The 27,995-nt window shown below is 43.5% G+C and overlaps 1 protein-coding gene across 9 annotated transcripts in view; it reads left to right on the forward strand.

The window, feature by feature from the left end:
• Positions 1-25,747, forward strand: part of TTC13 (tetratricopeptide repeat domain 13) — a gene marked incomplete at its 5' end in the record, with an annotated part of 69,772 nt that extends 44,025 nt beyond the window's left edge. For 5 of the 9 annotated variants that reach the window (XM_082422988.1, XM_082422990.1, XM_082422992.1 and 2 more), the window contains 15 exons: positions 550-632; positions 2,130-2,271; positions 2,569-2,743; positions 4,775-4,931; positions 8,461-8,591; positions 9,553-9,685; positions 10,295-10,387; positions 12,644-12,727; positions 13,577-13,661; positions 17,513-17,622; positions 19,918-20,053; positions 21,009-21,088; positions 23,035-23,113; positions 23,255-23,334; positions 24,839-25,747. In XM_082422988.1, the coding sequence (XP_082279114.1) occupies positions 550-632; positions 2,130-2,271; positions 2,569-2,743; positions 4,775-4,931; positions 8,461-8,591; positions 9,553-9,685; positions 10,295-10,387; positions 12,644-12,727; positions 13,577-13,661; positions 17,513-17,622; positions 19,918-20,053; positions 21,009-21,088; positions 23,035-23,113; positions 23,255-23,334; positions 24,839-24,953 (1,683 nt within the window). In that variant the 3' untranslated portion in view covers positions 24,954-25,747. The remainder of the gene's footprint in view (positions 1-549; positions 633-2,129; positions 2,272-2,568; positions 2,744-4,774; positions 4,932-8,460; positions 8,592-9,552; positions 9,686-10,294; positions 10,388-12,643; positions 12,728-13,576; positions 13,662-17,512; positions 17,623-19,917; positions 20,054-21,008; positions 21,089-23,034; positions 23,114-23,254; positions 23,335-24,838) is intronic. The other 4 variants (XM_082422989.1, XM_082422991.1, XM_082422993.1 and 1 more) reach the window with 1 other exon arrangement.
• Between the last annotated feature and the right edge of the window lie 2,248 nt (positions 25,748-27,995).

Genomic DNA, 27,995 nt, shown 5'->3' on the forward strand with positions numbered 1-27,995 from the left:
TCTTTTTTCCTCATAGATCATGGGAATCCTTTAGGTAGCTATCCTGGGAGCCTTTCTTCTTATTCTATAAATAATTTCACATTGGGCTTGCTTTTTTTGTCTCCTCTGTTGGTTCACTTTCAAATGCTGCTAGCTGTGATCATTTTGCATCATTTCACACAGCTATTAGGCTTACTTTTGTTCCATAGGGTTTTTATTAATTAAGGAAATGATATTAAAATGCAAGTGTTATCAGTACTCAAAGTCCTAATGAAAAAGATAGTGAGAAGCTGTTTTCCCATTTTGGAAGGAGAAACTTAAGGCTCTGTTGTTGTTCATAGTAATGCATTTGTTTACTATTGAAATTAAATCCTCCAGACTCTCATAGTTTATTGTACTTTCTACCTTTCTCTTTTTTTTAAGTCCTCCTATTTAAAAAAAAAGTACTCAGAGACCATGTATTTTATATATATATATATATATATATATATCTATGTCCTTTAGTGATTTGAGAGAAACTCAATTTTAACAGTTAAGCAAATGAAATAATTTTCTATATACTTTTTACAGGAAGCTATTGAATCCTTCAAAGAAGCTTTGAAGCAGAAAGTTGATTTTATTGATGCATATAAAAGTCTGGGGCAGGCCTATAGGTAAGTAAAGTACTAATAGTTGGGGTAGGAGGGAGGGCGTAGAGTGGGATAGCCTCACATAATAGTGATTTTTTTAAAAAAAAATGCATTTCTTAACCAAAAGAGATGGTCATTCTAAATCACATAGGCATTCACATACTTATTGAGATCTTCTGTGGAACATAGAAAGGACCACGGGTAAGAGGATATAGTGATGCCTGTTACTGTGTCTTAAAACAACCTCGGTCTGTATATATTAGTCTAGAAAACGTTAGTCCTTCAAGGGTTGTTGCTTTGAATAGTGGCATTATAAGCTGCTGAGTTACAGACGCTGCTGCCTTTTTGGGCAGTAACTAAGGTTAATACCCACATCACTAGGATCTGTTTGAAGATTCCTAGAGTTGCGGGATGGAAATGCTACAGTTATGATGCATCTCTATCGGGAATGAGCAGTTGTGCCTGGACCCTGGCTTCCTGACGACACGCGTTGCCCTGACCAGCAAAGCTATTCTGACTTTTGGCTTAAAAAAGTTTTAACATTCTGACTTGTATAGAGGTACTATAAAAGTTAGGAAAGAGAGAGACAGTAATAGAAATCCCCTGTAAAACCCTGTTAGGTGCCTTATTCAGGAAGGATTACATTTAAGAGCTTATTTATCTGATGCCATAGTTGGAAAAGCTCTCTTATACTAACTTGGAGAAAGTGTGTTTGGATTTGTTCTAGGTTTAAGGGATGATATTTATCCTTCCTGTCTCACAAAATTGTTGGGTATATAAATTGAAAACAGATTTGAAAGCACCTAGTAAATAGTAAAGTGCTGTATAAATGTAAGTGGGTGTTATATATATATATATATTTTAAATCTTCATTATTTATAGAAAGTTGACATATGAGATATTTTGAAGGTTCTTCAATTATTTATAAAAATTTTGATATATAAAAGAGGGCAAGGCTGGTCAGTAATAACCATTTCCACTCTGAAATGATCACAATTCTGAAATATACTTCTTATTTCAGAATTTTAAAGTAGATAATGATTTACTGGATTTTAAGTGAAGTACCTTCAGTGACAGAAAAAATTAAATTATAAGCCTATGAATTTGATTCGCAATGATATACCTCTGTATGATTATAACTTACTTACTTTTTGCCAAAGGAGAAACATATGTTTCTATCCAGATAACTAAAATTTACACAAAGTTTTCTTAGGGGTTGGAGCTGATCATGAGTTGGGGAAAGGGATTTGAATAAGCATTTGTCTTTGGAAATCAATAAATTAATTTTCCCCCAAAGAATTTCAAGAGCTCTATGGTGATCCGATAATCTGGTAAGATTTAGAAAAAGTAAGTAGGATATGATGCGTCAAAGGCTAAGTAGCTATAAAGTGGTAAAATAAAAAACAGACACCCACATTAAAGTATTGTATTTGTAGATTGAACCATAATGCTGAGGATAACTTATTCTGTATGTTTACTGAAATGCCTATACTATGTTCATTACTATTGTTAAATACCTAGAGAGCTGGGCAATTTCGAAGCAGCCACTGAGAGCTTTCAAAAGGCTCTGTTGCTGAACCAAAATCACGTGCAGACCCTCCAGCTTCGGGGAATGATGCTTTACCACCACGGCAGCTTGCAGGAAGCCCTTAAGAACTTCAAGGTGAGCATCCGTAAGTGAGAAGCACCGTAACTGCGATTCTGCGTCGTTCTTCAACAAAGTTCAGTGAAATGAATGGGGTCGGCGGGGAGGGCGGGCAAGAATAGTGCTTATCCTTCAACAGAAAGAAAGAGGAGAAAACTGTGGCCTGGTCCTGTAGACTGATTTACTGAGGATGTATTTGGTCTGATTTAACCTGGAGAGAAAACTTTCCTAATTCCAGATTAAAGAAGAAAGCACTTTCAAGTTTCCTTAAACTGTATTGATCCTAATACAGCGTTTTCTCCTTCGATGCCTCAGCGGTGTCTGCAGCTGGAACCATATAACGAGGTGTGCCAGTACATGAAAGGACTCAGCCACGTAGCAATGGGACAGTTTTATGAAGGGATAAAAGCACAAACTAAAGTTATGCTAAATGACCCTCTCCCAGGCCAGAAGGCCAGCCCAGAGTACCTTAAAGTGAAGTATCTCCGAGGTAAGTCAAACAGCTGCAGAATCACTGACCCTGAGTGGTTGGAGTAGGAGTCATACTGCTTGTGTCTCTGATGTTCCGTGTTAGGCAGTTGAGTCTCAGAGCAGCTGGGTGACTTGTCCTCAGCTGCCCCTTGGTTAGTGGTGGTGTCTGGACTAAAGGGACGAGCCCATGTCTTCTAAAGGCCAGTCCAGTGCTTTTTTTTTTTTTTTTGCCTCTTCCTCACATTTTTTCTTTCTAAAGTTAAAAAATTTTACTTATGCCAAAAAAACATATTTTGACCTAAATGTGACAATCATCTGGGTATCCATGACTTGTCACACCTCATCCAGAGATACAGGAATGACAGGAAGGGAACATTTTATGAGGTTTTCACTGTTAAATAAAAACTTGGTATCTCTGATCTGTCATTCCTTCATATCAGAATTCCCACATAGTTTGGAGAATTTAAATTGAGACGAAGAAGAAAGCAGATCTTTCGGTTATCCTTTTATTAGTCAGTCTTACCCTTTTTCTGCCATACATAAAGACATTTTTGTTTTTCATGTAAAGCCCACATCTTTACTTTTATTCCTTCTCTTTCCTTTATCATTAGCCCTCTGTGCTAGCACTGTCCAAGTGAAAACATTTACAAGCCATGTGTGTAATTTTAAATTTCTAGTAGCCACATTAAAAAAGTAAGAACGAACAGGTGGAATTCATTTTAATGATATATTTTATCTTATTTAACTCGGTACATCCACAATATTAGTTCAATATATAATTAATATGAAAACACTATTTATTGGATATTTTACCTTTTTTCGTACTAGTCTTTGAATACGGCATATATTTTACACTTACAGTTCATCTCAATTTGGATGCTAAATTGTCATTGGAAATACTTGATCCGAACTTAGATTTCATAAAGTTTAAAGTTGTAAAAGTAGACTGGTATATGTAAGTTGTTCCAAACATACGGCAGTTTTCTAATAATTGAATAAAATATCAGTTTTAAGTTTAAATTAATTCAAATTAACTAAAATCTAGAGTTCCGTGTCTCAGCCACATTAGCCACCCCTTAAGTTGTCAGTAGCCGGCTGGCTAGGGACTACCTTTTCGGCAGCCCAGCTCTTTACTCTAAATTGTAATTCCCTCTTTTTTCCTGGTTTAGGAGAACTTGGACTTGTGAACTATAGACTGAAGATGGGGGCACTCCATATCCTGGTTTTTTCTACACCGCGTCCCTAGAGATAAGCAGCAGTTGGTCAGTCAGTTGATGAAATTGCATACGTAGTCAGTAGATCTATTAGTTGACAAGGAAGCGGGATCTGTCTCACACTGAACTTGCATTCCCACACTCTGGAACTGAATAGTGAGATCTTTGGTGTTGCTTATGGAAAGGTGGTTAAAATTTAGCCGAAGTGGACCCTGATTGACTGGCTTGTATTTGACCCTGGTAACTCAAGTCAGCGGCAGGCCACCTCCGTTATCGTATAATAGTGACTTGCTAAAATTTGGAGTCTCCATTTAGAATTCTTGTAATTTTTTAAAATAAATTTATTTATTTATTTATTTTTGGCTGCACTGGGTCCTCGTTGCTGCACGCGAGCTTTCTCTAGTTGTGGTGAGCCGGGGCTAGTCTTCGTTGCAGTACGCGGGCTTCTCATTGCCGTGGCTTCTCTTGTTGCAGAGCACGGGCTCTAGGCGCGTGGGCTTCAGTAGTTGTGGCGCGTGGGCTCAGTAGTTGTGGCTCGCCGGCTCAGTAGTTGTGGCTCGCCGGCTCTAGAGCGCGGGCTCAGTAGTTGTGGTGCACGGGCTTAGTTGTTCCGCGGCATGTGGGATCTTCCCAGACCAGGGATTGAACCTGTGTCCCCTGCATTGGCAGGCGGATTCTTAACCACTGCACCACCAGGGAAGTCCCAGAATCCTTGTAATTAAATAACGGTTTGTTATGAAGTATTTGTACAGACTGGCTATAAAAAATTACAGTTAGCTATAAAAACCGTCTCTTTGGCATATGCGGGTGTGTCAGATCCCATTTTCCATCTGCAGAGTATTCTCGATATCTTCATGCACACCTTGATACTCCCCTTACGGAATATAACATTGACGCGGACCTGCCCGGAAGCTTTAAAGACCACTGGGCTAAGAATCTGCCTTTCCTCATAGAAGACTACGAAGAGCAGCCAGGGCTGCAACCCCACATAAAGTGAGTGCTTTCTTTCTTTCTTTCTTTCTTTCTTTTTTACATCTTTATTTGAGTAGAATTGCTTTACAATGTGGTGTTAGTTTCCGCTGTACAAGGAAGTGAATCAGCTATACGTATACATATATCCCCATATCTCTTCCCTCTTGCGTCTCCCTCCCTCCCACCCTCCCTATCCCACCCCTCTAGGTGGTCACAAAGCACCGAGCTGATCTCCCTGTGCTATGCAGCAGCTTCCCACTAGCCATCCATTTTACATTTGGTGGTGTATATATGTCAGTGCTACTCTCAAAGTGAGTGCTTTAAATGAAGATTTCTTTTTTTCTTTTTCAACACTGAGCTGTAAGTTCATCATAATATCTCTTGGTCAATAAATGGCTTTCTATTCATGTTTCTGATGAATTTATTTTTGAATTGGATATGTCCGCAAATATTTCTTTTAGCTTACCTTTGGACATCATCTTTCCTTTTAGCCCGACATTCCCTGCTAATGTGGGGTACCTTCAAACTTCAAATGTACTTATACTTCTTGGTAGTGTTTGATATTCATTATTCCTTTACCGTGTTACTTTAAAACAAATTTCTTAACATATTAAAAGTTTGAAATTACAGCACTGGCCAATACTGCTGCAATATGGCAAAATGGATATGCTAAAAGGCTATCCCATTACAGAACAATTAGATTTAGAATAGAAATTAATTCCTGGCAGTCTAGCAGTGTCTTAAAAATTAGGAAAAATCTGTAAAGATCAGCCCCCTTGATGCCTAAAAAGAAAGAAAAGAAAAGGTATTCAAACTACAGTGATGGGTGGTAAACACATTTTAAAGGAAGAAGGTATCCTATCCAGTGGAGTGCCTTGAGGCATGGCAGGGTGGGTTTGTTGACCTTCAAAGGGCTAAAGTGATCCCATATTGGAGGCATTCCCAGGATCTCAACAGAAGCAGACGCAGATCCTTCCTGGGGAGAAATTAGTGCCAATTTGTACCCCAAGTATTCCCACAGATTAAGATCATTCGTGTGAGAATGAAAACCAAGATGACCAAAACCATTTGTGAGAATCAACAGAAACAACAAACTTTGATCCTTAAGGACTTCAGATATTGGAATTGTTGAAAACAGACTCTACAATAACTCCAAATGAAATGCTTAAAGAAATTATGAAGAGATCACAAACATGAGCGAGAAACATGAGATTATAAAAAGTGACCAGACAGATGCCACAGACCCACATGCCGCAGACCAAAAAAATAATTGGAAGCTCTAGGAATAGAAAATATAACCATTGAAATGAAGAATTCAGTATACAGGCTAAAAAGCAGATTAGATACAGCTGAGAGAAAATTGCAGAATTGGAAGATAGAGCACAGAGAGTCAAGGAGTTAGAAAACTTGAAAGAGAGAAGGTACGTAAAATGTAAGAAGGGCTAACATGTGTCTAATTGAAACTCCAGAAGGAGAAAATGGAGGAGAGGCAATATTTGAAGAAATAATGGCTAAGAATTTTCCAGAGCGAAGGACACACATACATTCATAGATTTTTTTTTTTAAAAAAAAGCAGGGTAAATGAAAAGAAATCCATTCAGACACATCATAAGTAACTGGAGAACACCTAAGGTAAAGAGAAAAATCTTAAAAATAGGAAAGTCGTATCACCTACTTAGGGTTAATTATTGGACTGACTGTAAACCTTTCAACACCAACAGTTTCTACAAATAAAAGTCAAACAGCTAATTAGAAAAGTGCAGAAGACATGAACAGGTAATTTCACCAAGGGGAAAACATGAATGGCAAACATAGGAAAAGATTCTTCAGTTCATAAATATGTAAGACCACATGAGATGCCTCACCCACCAGGTAAACAAATATTAGCAATACAAAGTCTGATAATAGTAGTATTGACCAGAAGGAGGATAAGGGGAAATTGCATATAATGGGGTATAAATTGTTCCATGCACTTCTGCCAGCAGTTTGTCATTATTGTGTAAAATTGAATATTTGCACGTCCTACAGTCTTTAAGTTCTGCTCCTGTGTAGATTCAGGAGAGAACCATGTCCTTGTGCACATGTCTGCTTGGAGACCTGTTGATAGCAGTTTGTTTGTTCACAACTGAAAACGAAATCATCCCAAATGTTCATGAACAGAAACATGGATAAATGTGATACTGTCACATAGTGGGGTATTATACAGCAGTATAAACAAATGACCCAAGCAACAGTGTGGACTAATTTTGAAATATAAAGTTGAGTAAAAACAGCAAGTTGGTACCCTGCAGTGTCACATCATTTTTCCCATAAAGCTCATAAGCAAAACTATAGAATATATTGTTTAGGGATTTACATATGTAACCTATTTTTTAAAAGAAGAACGTCAGGGAATTGTGGACACAAAATTCAAGAAAAGTCACCTCTTCCTGGGAGGCAGGAGGATAGGACAGGAAAGTGACATACAAGTAGGTAGAGCTACATAATTGTTCTAGTTCTTTCGTTGGGTAATGAGGTTGTATGCTTTTGTAAGTTTCAATAATCAAGATAATGAAAACAAAATAGATTGCTCAAAGAGGGGTGTATGTTCTCTAGCACCCCTTTTTAGAGAAATACTTATGTGCAGAAAAGAGGGGGGCCTGAAGGGCTGTCCTTGGAGAGGTCTGCTCACCAGGCTGGCCCTGGGCTGGCGTCTGGGAACGGGGATTTCGGGATCTCCCCCCACCGCCAAGTGCCCAGAGCTAGGAATGGCTCCCAGCACCTGCGCCGTGTGTATGAACAGTGCGGTTCATGCTGAACACCTGCCCTCCTCTGGGGGCCTCGGGTACCTGCCAGGCAGGAGTGCTCACGTGGTCAGCCCCCAGTACAATCCCTGGGCACGGCGTGTCCAGTGAGCGTTTCACTCGGGGAATTAGTGCCACGTGTCTCCCCAGGGTCCTGGAAGTGCGCCTGGATTCCTCTGGACCTCGCCCCACGTGCCTTTTCCCTCTGACGACTGTGCTGTGTCCTCAGAGCCACGAGGACAACTGTACCCAGAGCCTGGGAGTCCTCCTAGTGAATTACTGAACCCTTGGGGACACTGACACAGCCTGTAACTTAGAATTGCAGTCTTTGTTATGAAAACTTCTAGCAGGTTGGAGGGTAAACAATTGCAGTCACATATACCATCCCAAGTACACTTGGCATCGTATAACTTGGGGCCGGAGCAGGGGATGGGCATAGGGTCGGGTTTGGTTGGTTGTCAAAAGAGGCAGTCCCTGTGTTCGGGAGAAGTTTACAGAACAAATAAGGCTCAGACGTGTCTTCTGAATTGCAAACTACTTATCAGCGTTACTAACAAGCACGTGACAGCGACTGTGCCCACACTGTCATGAAGAGTCCTTCTTTGAATTTGTGTCTGGTTGGGTACAGACCACTGATGTAAAGATTATGTGGTCAGAAGTTCCTTGATTATTTTTCCAGGGGAGGAAAACGACTGCTTTTCAGGTGAAATTGGATAACCAGATATCTGTGGTAAAAGTCTTTATCATGTACGTAATGTTTCTTCCAGAGATGTGTTACATCAGAATTTTGAGAGTTATAAGCCCGAGGTCCAAGAGCTGATTTGTGTAGCTGATCGTTTGGGATCTCTGATGCAATATGAAACACCTGGTTTCCTGCCAAACAAGAGAATACACAGAGGTATTTTAAAACTATCTGAAAATGGAAGTGTTTATGACAAAGGAGCAGAGGATTGGTAAACCGTGTTGTACTTTTGAAAAGAATCATTTGTTGTGCTTACTGAAAATCTCCATGTGATCAGAACAGAAATGTAAAGATTCATTCACACTGAATTCTGAGAGAAGACTGCTTCCAGCTTTGGCTCTTATGCCGTTGCTTTGGTGTAGACGTAGAAGGTAGGTCTTCAGTCATTGCTGTAAATCAGGCAGCTCATCCACCAGAGCTGTCTCCTTACTGTAGGGTGAGGAGGGATTGGAACCTCAGTTCTTTCAGGATTGGGAGGAGACAAGTGTGAGGTTGTCTCCAATTTCCTCTGATAGAGTTGAGTTTTAGTCAGGCCATCATGTAATGCATCTCTGGTCCTGTTAAATTACCAATACTTGTGATTCTTTTTTTTTTTTTTCCCGGTTTATTTTCATATTTATTTTTATTTTTATTCATTTTTTTTGCCTTTTTGTCATTTTTTTTAACATCTCTATTGGAGTATAATTGCTTTACAATGCTGTGTTAGTTTCTGCTGTATAACAAAGTGAATCAGCTATATGCATACGTATATCCCCATGTCCCCTCCCTCTTGCGTCTCCCTCCCACCCTCCCTATCCCACCCCTCTAGGTGGTCACAAAGCAATGAGCTGATCTCCCTGTGCTATGCGGCTGCTTCCCACTAGCTAGCTATTTTACATTTGGTAGTGTATATATGTCAGTGCTACTCTCTCACTTCGTCCCAGCTTACCCTTCCCCCTCCCCGTGTCCTCAAGTCCATTCTCTACGTCTGCGTCTTTATTCCTGTCCGGCCCCTGGGTGCATCAGAACCAATTTTTTTTTTTTAGATTCCATGATTCTTTCGCCGAGTTGTTGACGAAGATCATTCCCTCTAAAGGGTACCTACAAACTCTGTTTTCCCCACATTTCCTTCTTTTAGCCATGGGTTTGGCAGCCTTAGAAGTCATGCAAGCTGTACAGCGTACGTGGACCAGTTCAAAGGTTCGAATGAATGGGAAAACGCGGCTGATGCAGTGGAGAGACATGTTTGACATCGCAGTGAAGTGGAGACGGTAACTGACGTTTCAGTAAATATAAGCTAGACGTCTTATCATTGTCAGAAAATGTTAAGTCTCCTCTAGTTCACAGGTTTTGAATCCCATTTTATTTACTAATAATGGGCCTTATAAGTTATGATGTTTTCCTCTCTGAAGTTTGTCAGCAATTCCTGACATCATTATTCTTTGAAATACACTCGACGAATATTTATGAAATAGGAATTGATTGTTGCCGTGCTTCCGAGCACATTTTTAAGTGAAGTGTTGTAGAAAAAGCGGTCTCTCTGGAAGAGCATATCATTCATTACCTGTGGTACCCAGTCTTCTTATGCTTGAAGTGTGGGCCTGGCCAACCAGCTACAGTTTAGAGGGGGGAACCGCTGATACTCATTTTCATGAGAAAAGTCCTGCTCTACTAGTAAACCTGTACTGACTTCTTCCTTGGTCCAGTTAGAACATCTTTTTGGAATTTGCAGGTTTGTGTTTCATACTTTTAGACATAATGGACTGAGCAGTTGTTTTCTCCCCACTTTTCCAAAGACCTCTACCTGTTTCATTTTGAATGCTTTTGAACATTTCTAGGTTTTATAAGGTCTTCATTTTAAAATAAGCTCTATTTTACAGGATTGCTGACCCAGACCAGCCAGTGTTATGGTTGGATCAAATGCCAGCACGAAGTCTTAGCAGAGGTTTTAACAACCACGTCAATTTAATCAGGTATGAACATTCCGTTTATCTTTCCTGTTCTCCTAGGAGTTTATTTTACATCATCAGTTCATGGAGACTACGAGCAACCCAGTGGTCCCTCCTCGGTGACTTTTTGACACAAATCAGCTCTGCACCTGCAAGGCCCTTCCCACATTCCTTTGAGCTAGCCTGGTTGCAGAAAGAAATGCTGTGCCCCTTCTCCAGGCTCTTTGCTGCAGAGCTCAAGTGAAGGGTAGAGTGCCTGATTTTTGCCTAGATGTCAGTCTTTAAAGGGTCCTAAAACATCATGGAAAGTAATTAGATGGAGAATATTACATTACCATAAGATCCGGGTAATATCGTGTGGCTTAAAGAATTCCTGTGGTGAGGGAAAGACTCCCCCTTCCAACCCTGCTGCACCCGAGGCGGTTGGATGAAAAACGCTGTCTGGGTGCTGAGCTGCCTTCCTGGGAGGATGAGCCAGGTTAACTGGAGAGCTTTTGTTTTGTCCAGAGGCTCTGGCAAGTTAGGGGCGTGGGTGAGGTGCTCACCTCGTTACCCGGCCCTTCACGCGCTTACCCACCCTCTAGATGTATGATGAGCAAATATCAAAGAGTGTCAGCTTCAGTATCAGACCCACTGAATTTAATTTTAGGTAAATTTTACACCTATGGTAGTTGTGTCACATCTAAAATGCTTCTAATTCCAGAACCCTGAATCAAGAAAATATTATAGTATACAACTTTGACATGTAAGTTTAATGGAAATGTTCTTAAGACATTTATTTTTTTAATTCCTAGACAATAAATTTCCTTTCCCCTTATGACTTGTATATTCCTGTTTCTTACGGAATAATTTGTGACATTCACAGGTAGACTCAACTAGCTTTAACTAAAGGCCCCCCTCCATGTGCTGTGCGGCGTGATGGTGATTTAGCCGTGAAGTACAGCCTCTCACTGCAGAAGGCTTGTAGCTTAAGGAGGAAGATGGACCTCACTAAGCTATGAGCCTACCATGTAGTGTGTTAAGAGTGGTGGTGGTCACGTGTACAGGATGCCGGGGGGGGTCCCAGTCCAGCCTTCAGGGGATGCTGTTTGGGAAGGTGGAAAGCAGAGAGAGGTGGATGAGGCATGGACCCACCTGTGAGTTAGGCATGGTCAGGGAGGTACCACTAACGCATTATGACTGGTGATTAGTTTATGATTGAGGGACTGTCAGCAGTCGAGGCTGGAAAGACAGGCAGAGGCCGAGACATAAATAGCTTTTTATCCCCAAAATATAGCTAACATATCCATGCTAAGGCACCTTTTGTCCTGAAAAGAGAGTCATTCAGAGATCATGAGCAGAGACGTGAGCTGAACAGATTGACACATTTGGGTGATCACGTTGGCCACAGGTGGCAGAATAGATGAGAGGGCAGCGACTTCCCTTGGAGGCGTGGGACTGGTTAGAAAGTTGTGGGACATTCCGGTGCACTGGTACCGAGGTCTGGAAAGCTTTGTGGAAGTGAGCTGGAGGGGAAGAGTGGATACTGAGCAGGCAGGGTCGGAACACTGGGGGTGGGTTAGAAGTGAGGGCCAGCGTGCAGCTGCGGGTAGGCTGTCCCATTGCCGGGCGGGCACGTGGTTGCCCCAGTAGGCCAGGAAGCCCCAGGGCAGAACGTAGGTGAACACGTTGGGGAGCTGGAGTGAGCTCCTGAACTTGAGGTTTGACACGCCTGTGGGAAGTCCAGGGAGCGGTGTCCGCGAAGCGGTCGGCTGTGTGTGTTGCCGGACACGGACATCAGTTGGATGGGTGCATCGGCGTGTTGGCTGTACATGAGGTTCTGGGAGAGTTTTACAAATGGGGGTGGGGATAGAAACGGGAGGAAAATACTATTTAGAGCGGTAGAGGAGATGGAGACAGCTAGTAAGCTAGACAGCAAGAAGGAGTATTAGCAGCTAATGCTATCAGGGGCGCCGAGGGTTAGGAGGGAGCACATTGCCGAACAAAGGAAAGGACCCATGAGGGGAAAGGGGCATACAAGTCTGAGCCCCGTTTAAGCACCTGAGGACTTTTCTTCCTGTTTTGGCATCTCCAGGGCTGAGTCTGGTGCCTTTCCCACCAGAATAAGCTCAGTCGCTGACCGTCAGTCTCGCTTAGACAGGTGTTTGTTTCTCCCGTTCTTTGGCTGCAAACAAGCGAATTTCCCAGCTCTCTTATTGTCCTTTTGAATTAACTTTGAAATTAGATATTGTGTGGAACATATTTCTTTGTAAGAACATTCTTAACTGTTTTTTCTTACAGGGGTCAGGTGATCAACATGAGATACCTGGAATATTTTGAGAAAATTCTTCATTTTATTAAAGATAGAATTCTAGTTTATCATGGGTAATCTTTCAATTTTCTTTTCATAGTAATGGATAAAGTTTGTGTATTTTACGTTAGTTATATTTATGAAACTTGAAAACCAAGCCTATTGACAGACTAAACAAAATATATCATATTTTTATGGAGTGTTTGGAATCATAATGCCTTTCATAATCATTTATCAACCTTCTTTTTAAGATCTTCACAAAATCCATGGACCTTAACTGAGTATTTTTATCTTACACACAATGCTGTGACTTTTCTAGCCTCTTTGAAAGCGTCTAGCCTTTCTTTGACTTCAAAGAAAGCAGGATGTTTCTTTGAATTTCTTAATTAGGGATTAAATGAGGGATTTCCGCCTTAATACTCATTCTCCCTCAACTGAGAGGCAGTACAGTATAGATAGGATAGTGGACAGAACGCTGGGGAAAAAGGAATTCTGAATGTTAGTTGTCACCAAGTAAATATAAAATTGGTATAGGAGCCTAGTAGGATACTTCCATTTGAGCAACTTTAGGAAGAAAAAACATTTACTTCTAATTTCAGAGTTGGAAGAGGAGAATCAAGGTTTTCTGATCAAGCCCAGACCCATGCATGTCCACACAGACATTGGCTGTCCATCCTTTCAGGTTTTCCCCAGTTCACATTTTAGACAGACTGCTGTCTTGTTTCCTTAATTCTCATCTGTAGCCCAATACTCATCAGATTAAACCATCCCATTATTTCAAAACTTTGGTTGTGGTCCACCGTTTTGAATATTGAGCCACTAGTAATTAAGGATAATTTATTTAAATTAAAGGTAAGAGCATAATTAATTATTAATTTCTGTATTAATTTTAGTTGCCATCTCTCTGTCTTTCCCTTTTTAAGAGCTAATAATCCTAAAGGATTGTTGGAAGTTAGAGAAGCTCTGGAAAAGGTCCACAAAGTGGAAGACCTCCTTCCAATTATGAAGGTAAATTTATCATCAAAATCGCAGTAGGTGTTTTTAGGGGAAACAATTAGTACTTTTAAAAAAAATTTATTTATTTTATTTTTATATTTATTTTTGGCTGCATCGGGTCTTCGTTGCTGCGCATGGGCTTTCTCTAGTTGCGGCGAGCAGGAGCTACCCTTCGTTGAGGTGTGCGGGCTTCTCATTGTGGTGGCTTCTCTTGTTGCAGGGCACGGGCTCTAGGCTCATGGGCTTCAGTGGTTGTGGCACGTGGGCTCAGTAGTTGTGGCTTGCAGGCTCTAGAGCACAGGCTCAGTAGTTGTGGCGTACAGGCTCCGTTGCTCCGTGGCATGGGGGGACCTTCCCTGTCCAGTACTCGAACCTGTGTTCTCTGCATTGGCAGGCGGATTCTTAACCACTGCGCCACCAGGGAAGCCCAGTACTTTTTAAAAAAAGAACTCGTAATTATTAAATGCATGTTTGTTATTAAGTATTTTAAGTTTTATAAAGTGTGCTACTTGAAAACACTGATAAAAACACATTCTGCATAATAACCAAAATAAAACAAAACAGACCCTAGAAGGTAGGAAAATGGAATAAGGAAAACAAAGTCAGTTTAACTAAAAGCTTACAGAAAGGGGAAAAAAGGTAAGGAGGAAGTGTCTGTAATGGATGCTGTGTCTCAACATGACGTTAATAATCGATCCCTCACTGAAAGGACGAGCATCTCAGATCGGTATTTTAAAGCCCAGCTATGTCCTGTTCACCGGAAACACCTACAACAAGATGACATTCAAAAAGTTGAAGGCGGAAAGGTAGGCAGGCAAATGCTACTGAAGAAAAGCAGGTGTGGCAGTATCAGTATCAGAAACATTGGAATTCAAGATAAAGGGCATGTCAGGGGACAGAAATTATATTGTTTAAAAGTATAATCCATTAAGAAGTTATAATTTTATGCACCTTTTCTCCACCTAGGAACATAACTACCCATAAATGGGCCAACAGCAGGTAGATTTGGTTTTTTTCAGTTAATGGTTTGAACTATAACATAAAACTTGAATCAATGTTCTCCTTGTAGCTATAGTAGATAGGATTGATTTACATCAAGTAAACATTAAGAAATTTCTATGACTGACCAAAGCTTATCCATTTCTAAAGAATAACCAGGAAGCATCCCATCATGGACAAAGCCATGAGCTGACTCTGCACCCAGGGTCCAGTCTGCTCGCCGGGTTTGACAGGCTCTCCCAGTCTCATCCCAGGCTCTTGTGTGCTGGAGAGCCGTGATTCCGGCCGACCTGGTTGTTTAAGGTCTCATGAACTGAGGCAGTGGTTCTCAGTCTTCTCAGACGCGTCTTCACTCAGTAAACATGTTCAGATGGCCCCTTTACTGCACTAGAATGAAATTCATAAAGAATGTATCCCACCTACTCAAAAAATTCTTTCAAAAGTCACCACAGGGCTTCCCTGGTGGCGCAGTGGTTGAGAGTCTGCCTGCCAATGCGGGGGACACGGGTTTGAGCCCTGGTCTGGGAAGATCCCACATGCCGCGGAGCAACTAAGCCCACAACTGCTGAGCCTGCGCGTCTGGAGCCTGTGCTCCGCAACGGGAGAGGCCGCGATGGTGAGAGGCCCGCGCACCGCGATGAGGAGTGGCCCCCGCTCGCCACAACTGGAGAAAGCCCTCGCACAGAAACGAAGACCCAACACAGCCAAAAATAAATAAAATAAATTTATTAAAAAAAAAAAAAAAAAAGTCACCACAGTGCCGTAAGGGAGTTCTAAAAGGTAAGTTGTTTATAGTAGGAAACCATGTATTTCAGTATGTCAACATTCAGGCATGTCTTCATGAGAAGCCACAAAGAAGTAGCCAGTTGCTCGCACATATGTGTAAAATCTTGGTGAACGTGACAGCGACAGATGCAGCCCTGTATCCATGTGTCATTTGGTGACTCAAGTATCATGAGCTACGATGTCGGCGATACGGTTTTCTGTCATGGTGAACCACACTTAATAAAAGTTCCACACAAAGTATAGTATCCTCTTTCCTCAATTTATATGCTGTTTGCATTCCTAGGAAAGTCAGTGTGTATTAAAACTATAACAAATATTTAGCGTGTGAGTGTAAAACGGAGTCTGGTTCCAGGCCTAGATAATCATTACATTATAAACAGGTTCTTCACCTACATGAAAGTCCAGTGGGGGTCGCGCCTGTGTGACCGTCCCCTGCATCTCATCCCCGCAGCCACCACATTCTCCCATAAATTCCCCAAACGCCCCCCAAGGGGCAGAAGGGCCGCCCCAAGGGCCGCTGGATGCACCAGACAGAAAGAAAACGAGAGCCTGTCTCAGGTTTTAGTCTTTAGCTGTCCTGTGGGTATTTTAGGCATTTAAATTTACTATATTAGGCAGAATACAAAATCAGCTTAGGGATATTTTAATATATGTATATCTTTGTGCAAAAAGAAAAGCGCAATGGACAAAAGGCTGCAGTTGCCTGGAGAGGAGCTAAGGGGCCGGGCATCGCCCGCCCAGTGCCTGGCTCCCAGTGCAAAGTCACTGCCTGTCTGGCCGCATCTGGGAGTGGCCGTCCCACTGTGGTTTTGCTCACCGCACCTCCAGCCAGGCTGTGGGTACACTGGCCTTTCTAAAGGCACACGTAGAAGTATATAAAAATACGCCTTTGTGTTTAAAGTGCTTGGTGAATATGATGCCATGACAGCCTCCACTGAGCTATACGTACTTTTGCTGAAAAGCCAAGTTCAGATGTACCTCAGCTCCCCTCAGGGCAGCTGGTTAGTAAATGAGGGGACTGGACATCGAGAGGGCCTGGGTCCGTTTCCACTCTGCCACTCCCTCGTGCCAGCTCGGGCCAGACCTCACCTCACTTCATCTCACCGACTTGGTTTCCTCACCTGTAAGATGGAGGTCGTGTCCTGTCTTATGGCATGCTGTGAGCGTCAGAGAGCACGGGCACATACTAAGTGTGCCAATGCTTCTGCCTCTACAAGTCCTTCTCCTCATACAGGACACCTCCCATCTCGGCCCCTGCTGCCGGCTCTCCTGCTGACGTCCATTCATCTGTGTCCTTCTCTGGACCTTGGTGAATGCCTGCTGGCTGTCACTGTATTTGGACAAACTTTCCCTCCAATATGTTATGCGAAGCACGACCTCTTTTAATTTTACCATTGATTCTCTTATTCAAGTCTGTCAATCCTAAGAAAATGTTGGCTACACTAAATAACTGAACTGGGGAGGATTTTTCTGGAGCAATTTATTGGCATTTCACTTTGTCAAAAGTGTTTTCAACAGAAAGCTGTGTTCATACTCATCACCCTTAAGGGCCACTGTGTAATTCCTTTAGAATACTCTGCTTTGTCACTCTATGGTCTGCAGAGTTGGGGTGTGTGCATGTGTGTGTATAAAATTCTCAGTTGGCAAAATTCTGAGTACTTTTCAGACAGATGAGAGTCTACTTTGAAGAAGCATTAACATAAACACAAGGTGCCCTTTTGAATTATAGGATGTTGAGTGCAACTATTCTGCAAAGTATCAAAGTGGCTGCCACTTAAGATGAACGAGAGAAAAGACCCAAAGGGAGCTCTTAGCAGTGAGCAGGGGCCTTGCCATCGCAGGGAGGCTGTGTGCCTTTTGCTCTGAGGTTCTCTGCTGGCCTCTGGCAGGGGCCACGGGGAGCGTGACTCGGGCTGAGAGTCTGGGTCGGGGCATGGGGCCAGGACAGAGAATACACGGTGTCTGGCACGCCGTGACCCGTCTTAAAAACATGAAAGTCGGAGTTGGCGCTACAGAGTGGCAGTTGGGAATTTACAGTGAATCTCACCAGTAACGTGAATTTTCTTTTTCCCCGAAAGCAGTTTAATACTAAAACGAAGGATGGGTTCACTGTGAACACAAAAGTTCCCAGCCTCAAAGACCAAGGGAAGGAATATGATGGCTTCACGATCACTATTACAGGAGACAAGTACGTGTGCTTCCCACGTGTGGGTGTGCAGACGGGGGCTGGTGTCAGAAGGCATGCAGACACTTGGTGCTGCCGCGGGAGATCGGACCTCCTGGGCTTTGGCTGTCTCCTGAAACGGAGATGATCAAGGTCCAGTGTGTAAGGAGAACCAGGTTTTTTTTTTTTTTTTTTTTAACGTGACATTTAGATTATTACACCAGCAGATAGATTTTCTGACTGTGCTAAATCTAACAACTTTCTAGATATTAAGTATAATGTCTGATGTGGTTTGTGGAAAGCATTCTTCCGGGTTCTTGAAGTTTGTCGTGGGGAAGACTTTTACTAATTAAATGGAAAAAAGATGAGAGATTGGCAGGTTGAAGGCTATTATTGGATTTTTAAATATAGGTTTTAATGTAGTATGAGAGTATAAGTGCTCTTATTTCAAGTCTTATTGAAACTTTAGAATACAGATAAGCAAAGATTAAAAATTTTAAATCATTATTTCCTTTAAAAACTGAGATTATACTGTCCATACTGTTTTATAACCTGTTTCTTTTCTACCCTTACTATGACATTTCCCCATATCCTATTCTTAGAAGCATTTTACAAAATTGCATAGTATTCCATTTTAGGGATATTGTAGAGTTGCTCCTACTAATTTTTTTGTCATTGATCATTTAGGGTGTTTCCCGTTTTTTCACCTTATCAGTAGTAGCGCCGCAGTGACCGTTTTTAGTAATGATCATTTTATTTACATCTGAAATCCAAACTTCACCTAGGAGCCTCCGTATCCCTTGAGTTCTGGGTGGAATGACCTTGACCCTCTCCGTTCACTGCCGTCCCCGAAACACGCGCTTCTCAGTTGCTTCCCTGCGAGGCTCCACCGCTTCTGCATCAGGGACTCCGGCAGCTCAGCGGTGGGAGCCACGTCCTCTCAGCCCCTCCTGGGCTCTGGCTTCCTTGTCCGAACTTACACGGGCCTTCACGAGGAAACACCCGTTTAGCAACTTCCAGGTTCTATGCCTCTTCCACGTCGCTGAGATCTCCATCTCTAACCCAAGCCACTTATCAAAGTACTTTCCCAATAAAGGTCATTCTCCCCCCAGAAGGAATTCCAGGGTTTTCTATCGAGGTGAAATTTTTTCTCCTACCTCTTCACCCACGCATGATTTTAAATTCCCAGGCAGAAATGGAACTGCCGAGGAAGAGTCCATAAGTCCTTCCCTGAAACACAGCGTCTTTGCTCAGCTGTCTGTCTCACCCCGTTTGTTGTCAGTCTTGCTCGGGGCCTCTGACCCCTACCTAGACTCAGGACCCATGCCTCCACCTCCGGTCTCCTGTGGCTGACCAGTGCTTCCTCAGGTCCTAAGGCTGGGTCCACGGGGCGCTCCCCTGGCTCCGGAACGCCCTCCCCAGTCCGTACGCTGCCGTTGCCCGTTGACACCCAAATCGGTCCCCCTGCCGCACATTCAGGCCTTTTGTAATAATGGCCTCAAACAACGCTTCCTGCCTTCCCTGAAGCACTTTCCTGCCAGCGCCTGGCCTACTAATTCAGCCGGACTGCTTGTTCCCCGAGGTCACCTCCCACCTCCTGGCTCTGGGCCTCTGGCATCGCCATCCTCTTCTTCAAGACCCAGGTTCAGGCCCCTTCCTCCACAAGCATTTCCCGTTTTCTTCCATGTCTTCCAGAATAGATCAGCTCTTTCTCCTTGGAACCTCTGATGAACCTTTACGGCTCTACGCATGGTCTCATCATAATCTGTGGCCTCGTTTCCCCCTCCATCCCTCCATCAAGGCGGCAGCTCTGCTGTGTTGTCCTTTAGAGGGTCCGAGGAGTATTTTCAGCGTTTGGGTACCGGCGTTATCCAGTAAATACCTGTTGCATAGAACTTATATCCTCCACAGAGCCTCACATGGAGCTACATATGCAGCAGAAGCTTAAAGAAAAGGAAACAGTGGAGGCCCTGAACTCGCATTCAGGGCACAGCCCCGGCCCCTGCTCTTCTATTGTAATAGGGTGGCTGTCTGATAAAATGTTTCCTGGGCATTGAAGTACCTTCTACTCTGTGTAGTTTCCTCCTCCTGTGTTAGCTTAAGCTCATGTAAGCAGTGCCTGCAGTTAGACTGAGCAAAACCGTATTTTGTGGAAAAGCTGCCTGCTGTGAGACACGCCCCATCTGTCTGCTCAGAGAGGCAAAGACAGTCTTCCTCGCGTCCTGTGCCCCCATCGCCACGCTGCCCTCCCCACCCTTCCGTGCTTAGCTCTTTGAACCGTATAATACGTGCCTTCGACACACCTTCTTGTATTTCTAGGGTAGGCAATATACTATTTTCCGTGGAAACTCAGACCACAGAAGAAAGAACACAATTATATCACGCCGAAATAGATGCACTTTATAAAGATCTAACAGCAAAAGGAAAAGTACTGATTCTCTCATCAGAATTTGGGGTAGGTTTTTGTTTATCTTCATTTTATCCATGCTTCTTCTGATTCTTTTGTAAACTTCTTCAAGCCTTTACCCTTTCCTTGGGATTACACAGTTTATGCTTGAAATCAGCTTCAATTGACCGGTAAATATTTCTTTTAATATTCTTATAGAGACAATTCCCGTATTTAGTAACTACAGAAACTGGGGAGGGGGAATGATAAATGTATGTAGCGACTGTGTCATAGTATCAGAAATTTGGGCTTTGTCAAGATCTAAGAGAACAGGTTGGTCCATGATGGGCATGACCTGTGCTGCATTTAGTGATGCTCTCCTGGCCTGTGACCTCTTCCCTCCGTTGCTTCCCCGACTCAAGGGGGGGCTTCTTGGGAGCAGGAGCTGCAATGTCACCTCCGTCGCTGTAGCTGTCACTGTGCGGAGAGTGTGGGGGCCACTCCATCCGCATTCTGGAATGGATGCCCGTGGCCCTTGGGAAGTTACTTTGTTTCTCAGGATTTTAATCAGTTTATACACATAAATTAAGTATACTGATCACCTAAATCTCAGTGGGCGGGGGTAGGGCACTAATCAGAATCCTGGAGTAGAGAGGCCTGTAGTCTGAGAAAGTGTATTCAGTATTAATAAGGGCTTTGTTTTATTTTAATCTCAATGTATATGTTGACATTTCAAGTAACATTGTAGACTGAAACAGATGTCTAGGTTTATCAGAAAAGGTTGCAGTTTTAAAGGCAGCTGGGGACATACTGCTCTAAACCGAACTGAATGTATACCCTCTCGAGAGAACAGAAATCATTGGAAAGAGTATAAAATATTCAAGGATGTGAAAAGTAGGTTCTTGTAGAAGAATGAAATAATCCTCTTCCTAATGTAAATGCTTCTGACGTGTCTTGTCACCTAATAAGAAATGAGTTTGTAATCTGTTATCTAAGTTCCTAAGCACATGTCTTTTTTTCCTAGGAGACTGATGCTGTTGGCAACTTAATCTTATCCTTAGTTTATTACTTTTATAACTTAATGCCGCTCTCTCGTGGATCCAGGTGAGTGATATCCTCTAATCTGACAGTTTTTGGAGTGAAGAATGCACTCCTTTTGCTTACATCTCCCGTGTGGCTCTGGGTACAGGTACCCCAGCAATGGCGGGAAGACCCCTTGGTTTTTTTCAAAGTCCACCCAAATATGATGTTCTCGATCTACTGCATCACCAAGAGTCCTGGAATGTAGTTCTAAAAGAAGGTGCTTGGCGTTTATACGCTGGAGCTCGAAGTCTCACCGTGTGCACACATGTGTGCCTTGTGCTTTAACTCCTGATATTTGCCTAGACTGTACCCTGCCCTCTTCTCCCCTCGCCCCCAGGTTTTGGCCATTAATTGACCTTTAGCCCTAACATTTAATACTTTTGTGTCACCAACCATTGCAAAGTATTTTTGTCATTATGAATGAATTCTTGCTACTTACTGAATTCATCAGGCGTCTTTCAGGTGTCATTCAAACAAGGATGTGTCTGTAGAGCTTTCTTTTTCTTCCCTTTTATCTGGTACCGTGTACAGTAAATCATGCGAATGGCGTATGCCATCGTTAGCACATGTTTGACTTTAGGATGTTTTGGCTAAAGTAATACACTTAAATGTCTTGATCTTTAAGTACTACTTTAGAAAGTAAAACTCTCCAAAATGTGGCAGTAAGTTTTGTTATAATATGACAAAAGCGTTGGGGGCGGGTGGGCGAAACGGGCGAAGGGGGTCCCCCGTGTGGTGATGGATGGAAACTAGGCTTGTGGTGATCACTCTACAGTGTAGATGGGTGCGTGCCCTTACACGCAACTTACCTAACGGTAACGACGGCATTGAAACCAAATGGGAACATAAATCTCGTGCCTTCAGCACAGCCGTCGTTAGATGTACCCACGATGGGTGACGAGCAGGCGGCCTCCACGTGCCGCCTTCCGTCCGCCGCCCTCGCAGGCCCCTGCACCTGCTCAGTCCCTCAGTCTTGCTGACTCTGCCCCCTAGCCCTGCCCTCCCATCCCCCGCCGCCCCTCGCAGCTCAGACCTGCTCCATCTCTTGCACTGACCTTTCTAGCTGGTCTCCCCGTTGCCAGGCTTTTCTCCGGCCCTCTCTGCGCTCCACACGTCTTCATACCCATTGGCAGGTGCCAACGCGGCGGCGTGATGCGCAGCGCCGGTCCCCGCCTCCCCGCGCCCCCTGCCCGTGCCCACATCTTCCTGTTCCCGCTGCCGGCCCGCTTCCCCCTCCTCTGCCTCGGGGGCCCCGCCCGTGGCCCTCGAAGATGCAGCGCACGTGGCCACGGCCTCAGGGAGGGCTTCCCTGGCAGGCGACCCCGGGACGGGCTCGCTCTCTCTGGTGTCCGCTCGCCGGAGCAAGACGTCTGTCTTAGTTGTCTTCGTCCTGGGCTGCCTGGCACAGGGCACAGAGCTGGTGCCACAGAGACGTCAGGATCTAGAGTGAGTCCGGACGTGCCGGGAAGTGCCCGTAACGCAGCAGGCTTCGGACCCGTCTGTTAGTGCGTTCTGAAAGCGCGTTCTGCTTGTTTCTTCTTGGGGGCCAAAGTGTTTAATGTTTAAACACTAATATTAATATGTTTGCATTTACAAAGCATATCGTATATATTGCGTTTTAAAGCCATGAAGGTGTTAAAAATATAAGCAGGCACATTTTCTAATTCACTCTTTCACAAGAAGAGAAAAGCCAAGTGAGGAGAAGACTCCTAATTAAAAGAAACTTTCTGTTCTCAGAAAAATATTATCCTTACACATTTACCCTTCAATTAGTAAATCAGTAAATAGTTTTATTAGTAAATTAGTAAATGTTTTTAAAGCAAATGAAAATATTCTTATGTTTAATGTCCAGAGAATTCTTAAGAGAAATAAAATGTCATCTCTTAGGATGGAAAATCCGTGGGAGCTCTAACGTGGTAACTGTCCGTGTCCTGGGACTGACTTGCAATTGTTCTTTACCTAAACAGTGTGATCGCTTACTCAGTGATCGTGGGAGCCCTGATGGCGAGTGGAAAAGAAGTAGCAGGAAAAATTCCCAAAGGGAAGGTATGTCGGAGCTGGAGCTGGAAGGGAAACATTTAAATCCCAATCTGCGGAGTTTTGTGTTGAGACACACGAATACAACGGATCCCAAAGGGAGCTTCCCCTCCGTGTTTGATCACATTCTTAAATTTCTTTGTTTTTCAGTTGGTTGACTTTGAAGCTATGACCGCCCCTGGTTCAGAGGCCTTTAGCAAAATAGCTAAAAGCTGGATGAACTTGAAAAGGTAACTGCTTGATAGGGGTCAAACAAAAGGATGTTACAACTGAAAAGGGAAAGAAGGGGCTCCTGGTTACTTTTGGAGCATCGTGAAACTGGAATTGTACTCATTTGTATGAGTTATGATTATACAATGAATTTAATCCACTTTTCAAGGTTAAAATGTTTTTGCTGTTGCCTAAGACCCCTTAACAGGTGAGTGTATGGATAAACGTGAATAATGAATAAAGTAAGGAAACCGGTTTGTGAAGAAAGGGTTACAAATGTCTTATTTATATAGTCAGATATCCACATCTCTTGCCTAATCCGCCCTTTGTCCCAGACTCTCAGGGTCAGTAATCGGGAGTGACTTTGAACATTGAGCTGCACCCGATTCAGACTGAGTCTGGGTGGTAGTGCCTGCCTTTCAGCTGCATTTTTCCTGCACTCTGGGTTTTGGGAAGGTGGTACTTTATTGTTATTTAGGTGCGGAATACACGTAAGTCAGGAAATGCTAGCCAGAAATTACCCCTGACAATTACGGTGGGAGAGCCTAGCAGACTCTGATCTTTCCTGGACCTTGTTTTCAGAAGCACCACGGGGAACGTGTAAATTTGCGATGAAATTAAACTCACAGATGCTTTCATAGTTAGTTAAGAATAAGCAAATCTCACTGTCTAACCTTATTTATTCCTGCTCCTTCTCCATGTTTTTTATATCATAACCACCTCCAGTTCTGCCTTTCATTACCTACTGAACACAGCAACCTCTCTGAAAGTTGCTGGATAATCTGTGCTCTGTTTAAAACAGAAATTTGTGTCTGTAGGACGCTTTTGTCCAGTTTGCAAGGATTCCATGAGCTTTGTAATGGAAACTCCGAACAGCTACACCTTGTTGCAGTATATTCTTGTTTCACGTTTACTAGTTTACACATGTTTTAGTAACATGACCATAGGGACTGACTGGTCCCTCGCCTCTGTTTCCTACATCATTTTACAGTGTTGATCTTTCAACAACTCTTTAAGGAAAAGATAGCAACACTACCCTATGTTGTGCAGCTGCCGTTTCACAGCGTACCTTGACACCCATCCCATGCTCCTGCTAACTCTGGGAGTTAGGAACCCTCTCCCTCTTGCTGCAGATATGGGAAGCGGGGCTGAGAGGAGCCCCTAACGCTGATAAGGATCAAGGCTGGACCCGAAACCTGTGTCTTCCGGTTCCATGTCCAGCATGCGCCCCAAAGGGACGTGCGCGCGTAACACTCACTGTGCAAATCAGGGATTGAGTTTTCTTTCCGAAGACTGGCTGAATTTTCCAGCAGCTCATGGTGGGAGCCTGCCCGTACCCCAGATCATCGCTGCAGCAGGACCTGCTCTGTTCACAGCGCCCCCTGCTTTGTAACATTGTCTGATGTCGTGCGTAGGGAGTATTGGAAAGTGATATCGTAATAGGAATTAATAGACCGTAAGCTTTGCCTTTTTCGTACAGTTGTGTTGATTTTCACACCCTCGCTTTGTGTTTTTCTTTTTCAGTATCTCACCTTCTTATAAGACTCTTCCGTCCGTGTCCGAGACGTTCCCAACTTTAAGATCAATGATCGAGGTGCTCAACACGGACTCCTCCCCACGTTGTCTTAAGAAACTCTAGTTACGCTGTGGTATTTATACAAGTAAAGGGCCGGACCTCTTGCTTCTTAAGTTATTTTTTAAAACATGGAATTATAAAGAAATTAGGTCCTTTATTACTTTTGATACCAATTTTTGATAGGAATTGAATACTTGAAATCATTTTCCTTACCTTTCCGAACCATAACAAAAATCATGGAAGAGGGTTTCGGGGCGACAGAAGAGCTCTGTGGGAGGGCAGGCATACGTATCAGCCAGCGGCCTCTTGGTTTCCACTTACAAAGTCATACAACTCCTTCCTCCCAGTGAAGAAAGTTTATTCCAAAAACCAAAAATCAATCATTAAAAGGAACAAAACCAACAACAAAAAACAGGAGTGTTTTCATTCCTTTAAAGATCTGGATACTCTTCAAAGACCTTCTTTTTAGGCACACCGTGAGAAGGCATCTTGTTTTCAACTCACATAATCCGCATGCGTGGGCTCTCCGCGTTGTCTGAGCCACGGGAGAGTCGTGGCCATCAGAGTGCTCCCGGAGCGCGTGGCCCGGAACGTTGAATGAGGCAGACAGTTTTTGCCAGTGATTCAAACACTGGATTATGGAAACATGTTTGTTTTTCTCCTCTTTGCTGGAAAAAATAAATGGGGGTGATTTCTGTAAATCACCAGTTTTTGACACTGGATTATGTACGTTTTCATTGTGTGAACCAGTTTCACTTTCAGGTTATAAGAACAGTCAGAAAATGACTGATTTCCTTTTTCAGACAGGGTAGTTGACCGTAAATGGGTTCAATTAAACTGTTGCCATTTCCAAATCATTTTCATTTTTCTTTGATTTTTGTTAAAGAGTTAAACTAGTCACTGCTTCTTTCCGTTATTTAGCTTTTGTCTCGCAGGCTTGCACGAGAGGGACACAGCAGTGTCTGCAGGCGTCCATGCTCGTTGGCAGGGACTTAACGCTGGGCCCTGGCAGAGTTGTCTGTGGTCTCAGCGGAACGTGGCCATTTGGTCAGATAGGACTTTGCCTTTGGACAGATGCTGTTCTGGGGCCTGACGTGTGCTTCAGAACAGCCACCAAGATTGGCTCGTGGTCTCCTCTCATCTGGATGGTGATAGAAATTGTCAGGCACACCTCTCTTTAGAAAGAGATTTCACACCCACAGGCCAGCTTTCCCCTGGGTCTTCATTTTCACATTACAGATGAGGGAGTTGAGGCTCTGGCAGGTTGATGACCCTCCCGGGTCCCCCAGCTACTAAAAGCCAAGGTGCTAGGATCCAGCCAGGCCTCTCTGACCCCCAGGGCCTAGCCTGCCTCACCACGGTCTTGAGGCACCAAGGATTCATTCGCAGGTTCTTCTCAAGATTCAGAGTACTTAACACTGTTCCGTGCAAAATCTCCATCTATCTGTTACATTTCTCTGCACTCTCAACTTCACGCTGTTTGACCAAACTGGGCTATCTAAAGACTTCTGAAGCCACAAAGGAGCTGCATCCAGATATAGCCTACAGCATTGCAAAGTGAGATAGGGATTGCAGAGATTAAACAAAGGAGAAATGAATAAGTTTTTAAACTTTTCCCTCTTTTTGCTTATTATCTCAAAAGCAAAATCTTTCAACTTTATCAAGGACTTTTCTTCACTTTATCACCAACTCTTCAAGATTTTAAATTGTGGGACACCCATTTTTCAGTTGGGGAAATGGTCCAAATAAATTAGCTGACTTTTCTGAAATATACGACAGTGTGTCGAAACCCCAGAATTAGTATGTAATTTTTCCCTGAAACTTAGTTTACCAACTCCAAATGACTACGTTTCAGCTTTTATTTAAATAACCCAGTTTCTCCTCCTGCGAGTATTATAACTATCATGTCATTAGACATACTGAAATGCCAAATTCTGTGATCCCAAGATGTTCTGGGAAAACCTTTCATCTTCTGCTCCAAGTCCCAAAATACTTGAGCCAACCTGACTGTGGTCTGAACAGAGCAGGTCTGTTTGGTGGCCGAGAGGGTACTGGGCTCCCGTTCCCATCTTTGAGGGTTCTTGTCTCGAGAAGGTCATGAAGATTTGGAATGCATTTTTATATCATAATGTTTAAAGTTCTCTCATCACATCTTCTGCTACGTTGAACAATTTCACCTAAAAATCAGAGTTCCTTCATACAAGCTGTCCTCTGTTTAAAGATTTTTTTAAACGTAAGTCTTTAAAATCGGAATCAGGTTCACCTTTATCCTTAAATTTTCATATAGAAAACTTCTGATCATTCTGAAGAAACAAGGCTGCCCTGTGTTTTCTGTCTGTGTTTGGTTTTTAGCTCATCAGATACCCTGATCCTTTCGATTTCGTGGCACAGAAATTAGGGCTCTCCTGCTCGGCCTGTGAGACCCTGAGCCTACCCCCAGCTCTGTGAGGAGAACTGGAAACTCCAGGTTTGAGAGGCTTTTCTGCCCCAGGTCAGATCTGAGTGTGAGAGGCTGGGTTCCCAGTGTTTCGCGGGTTGGTCTGATTGCATACCTGCGTTCTGGTTCTCTTATGCTACAGCTATTACCATTAGAAATTCTTTGCGTAACTCGTTTGCCTACTAGCTGTCTGTCTTAGGACCCCTTTAGCCCCTAGATGATTTGAAATGTGTGTTAGAGGGGGCTGTGCATTGGTCCAGAGATGTCACCCAGGACGCAGTCCGTTAACAAGCCAGCGCTTCTCTCCCTCCTACAAAATACCACCCCCTATCGCTCCACTCGCCCTCAGCTCCATCGCTGTCTCCCCTGTGCCTGTAATCTCTCCTGACCCCTTTCTGCAGTCTTGACGTGTCTTCCTGCTGCTGCTCTGATTAATCCCCGCAAAGCATCTCAGCGCCCGGAGATAAAACCCAGTCTTCTACAGTAGCAGCCTGGCCCACGCCCGACGTGGCCTCTCTCTGCTCTTGCCCTCACCTACACGCTCCAGCCGCTCTTTTCTTTCCATGGGCTCTCTGAGGCTTCTTCTTCCACGGGGGCCTCACAGTTAACTCAGCACCGTCCAGTGGGACTGTCTGCCATGATGCAGATGTTCTGTAATTTGCCTGGTT

The sequence above is a fragment of the Balaenoptera physalus genome, assembly GCF_965194825.1.
Source record: "Balaenoptera physalus genome assembly, chromosome: 14".
Lineage (NCBI taxonomy): Eukaryota > Metazoa > Chordata > Mammalia > Artiodactyla > Balaenopteridae > Balaenoptera > Balaenoptera physalus.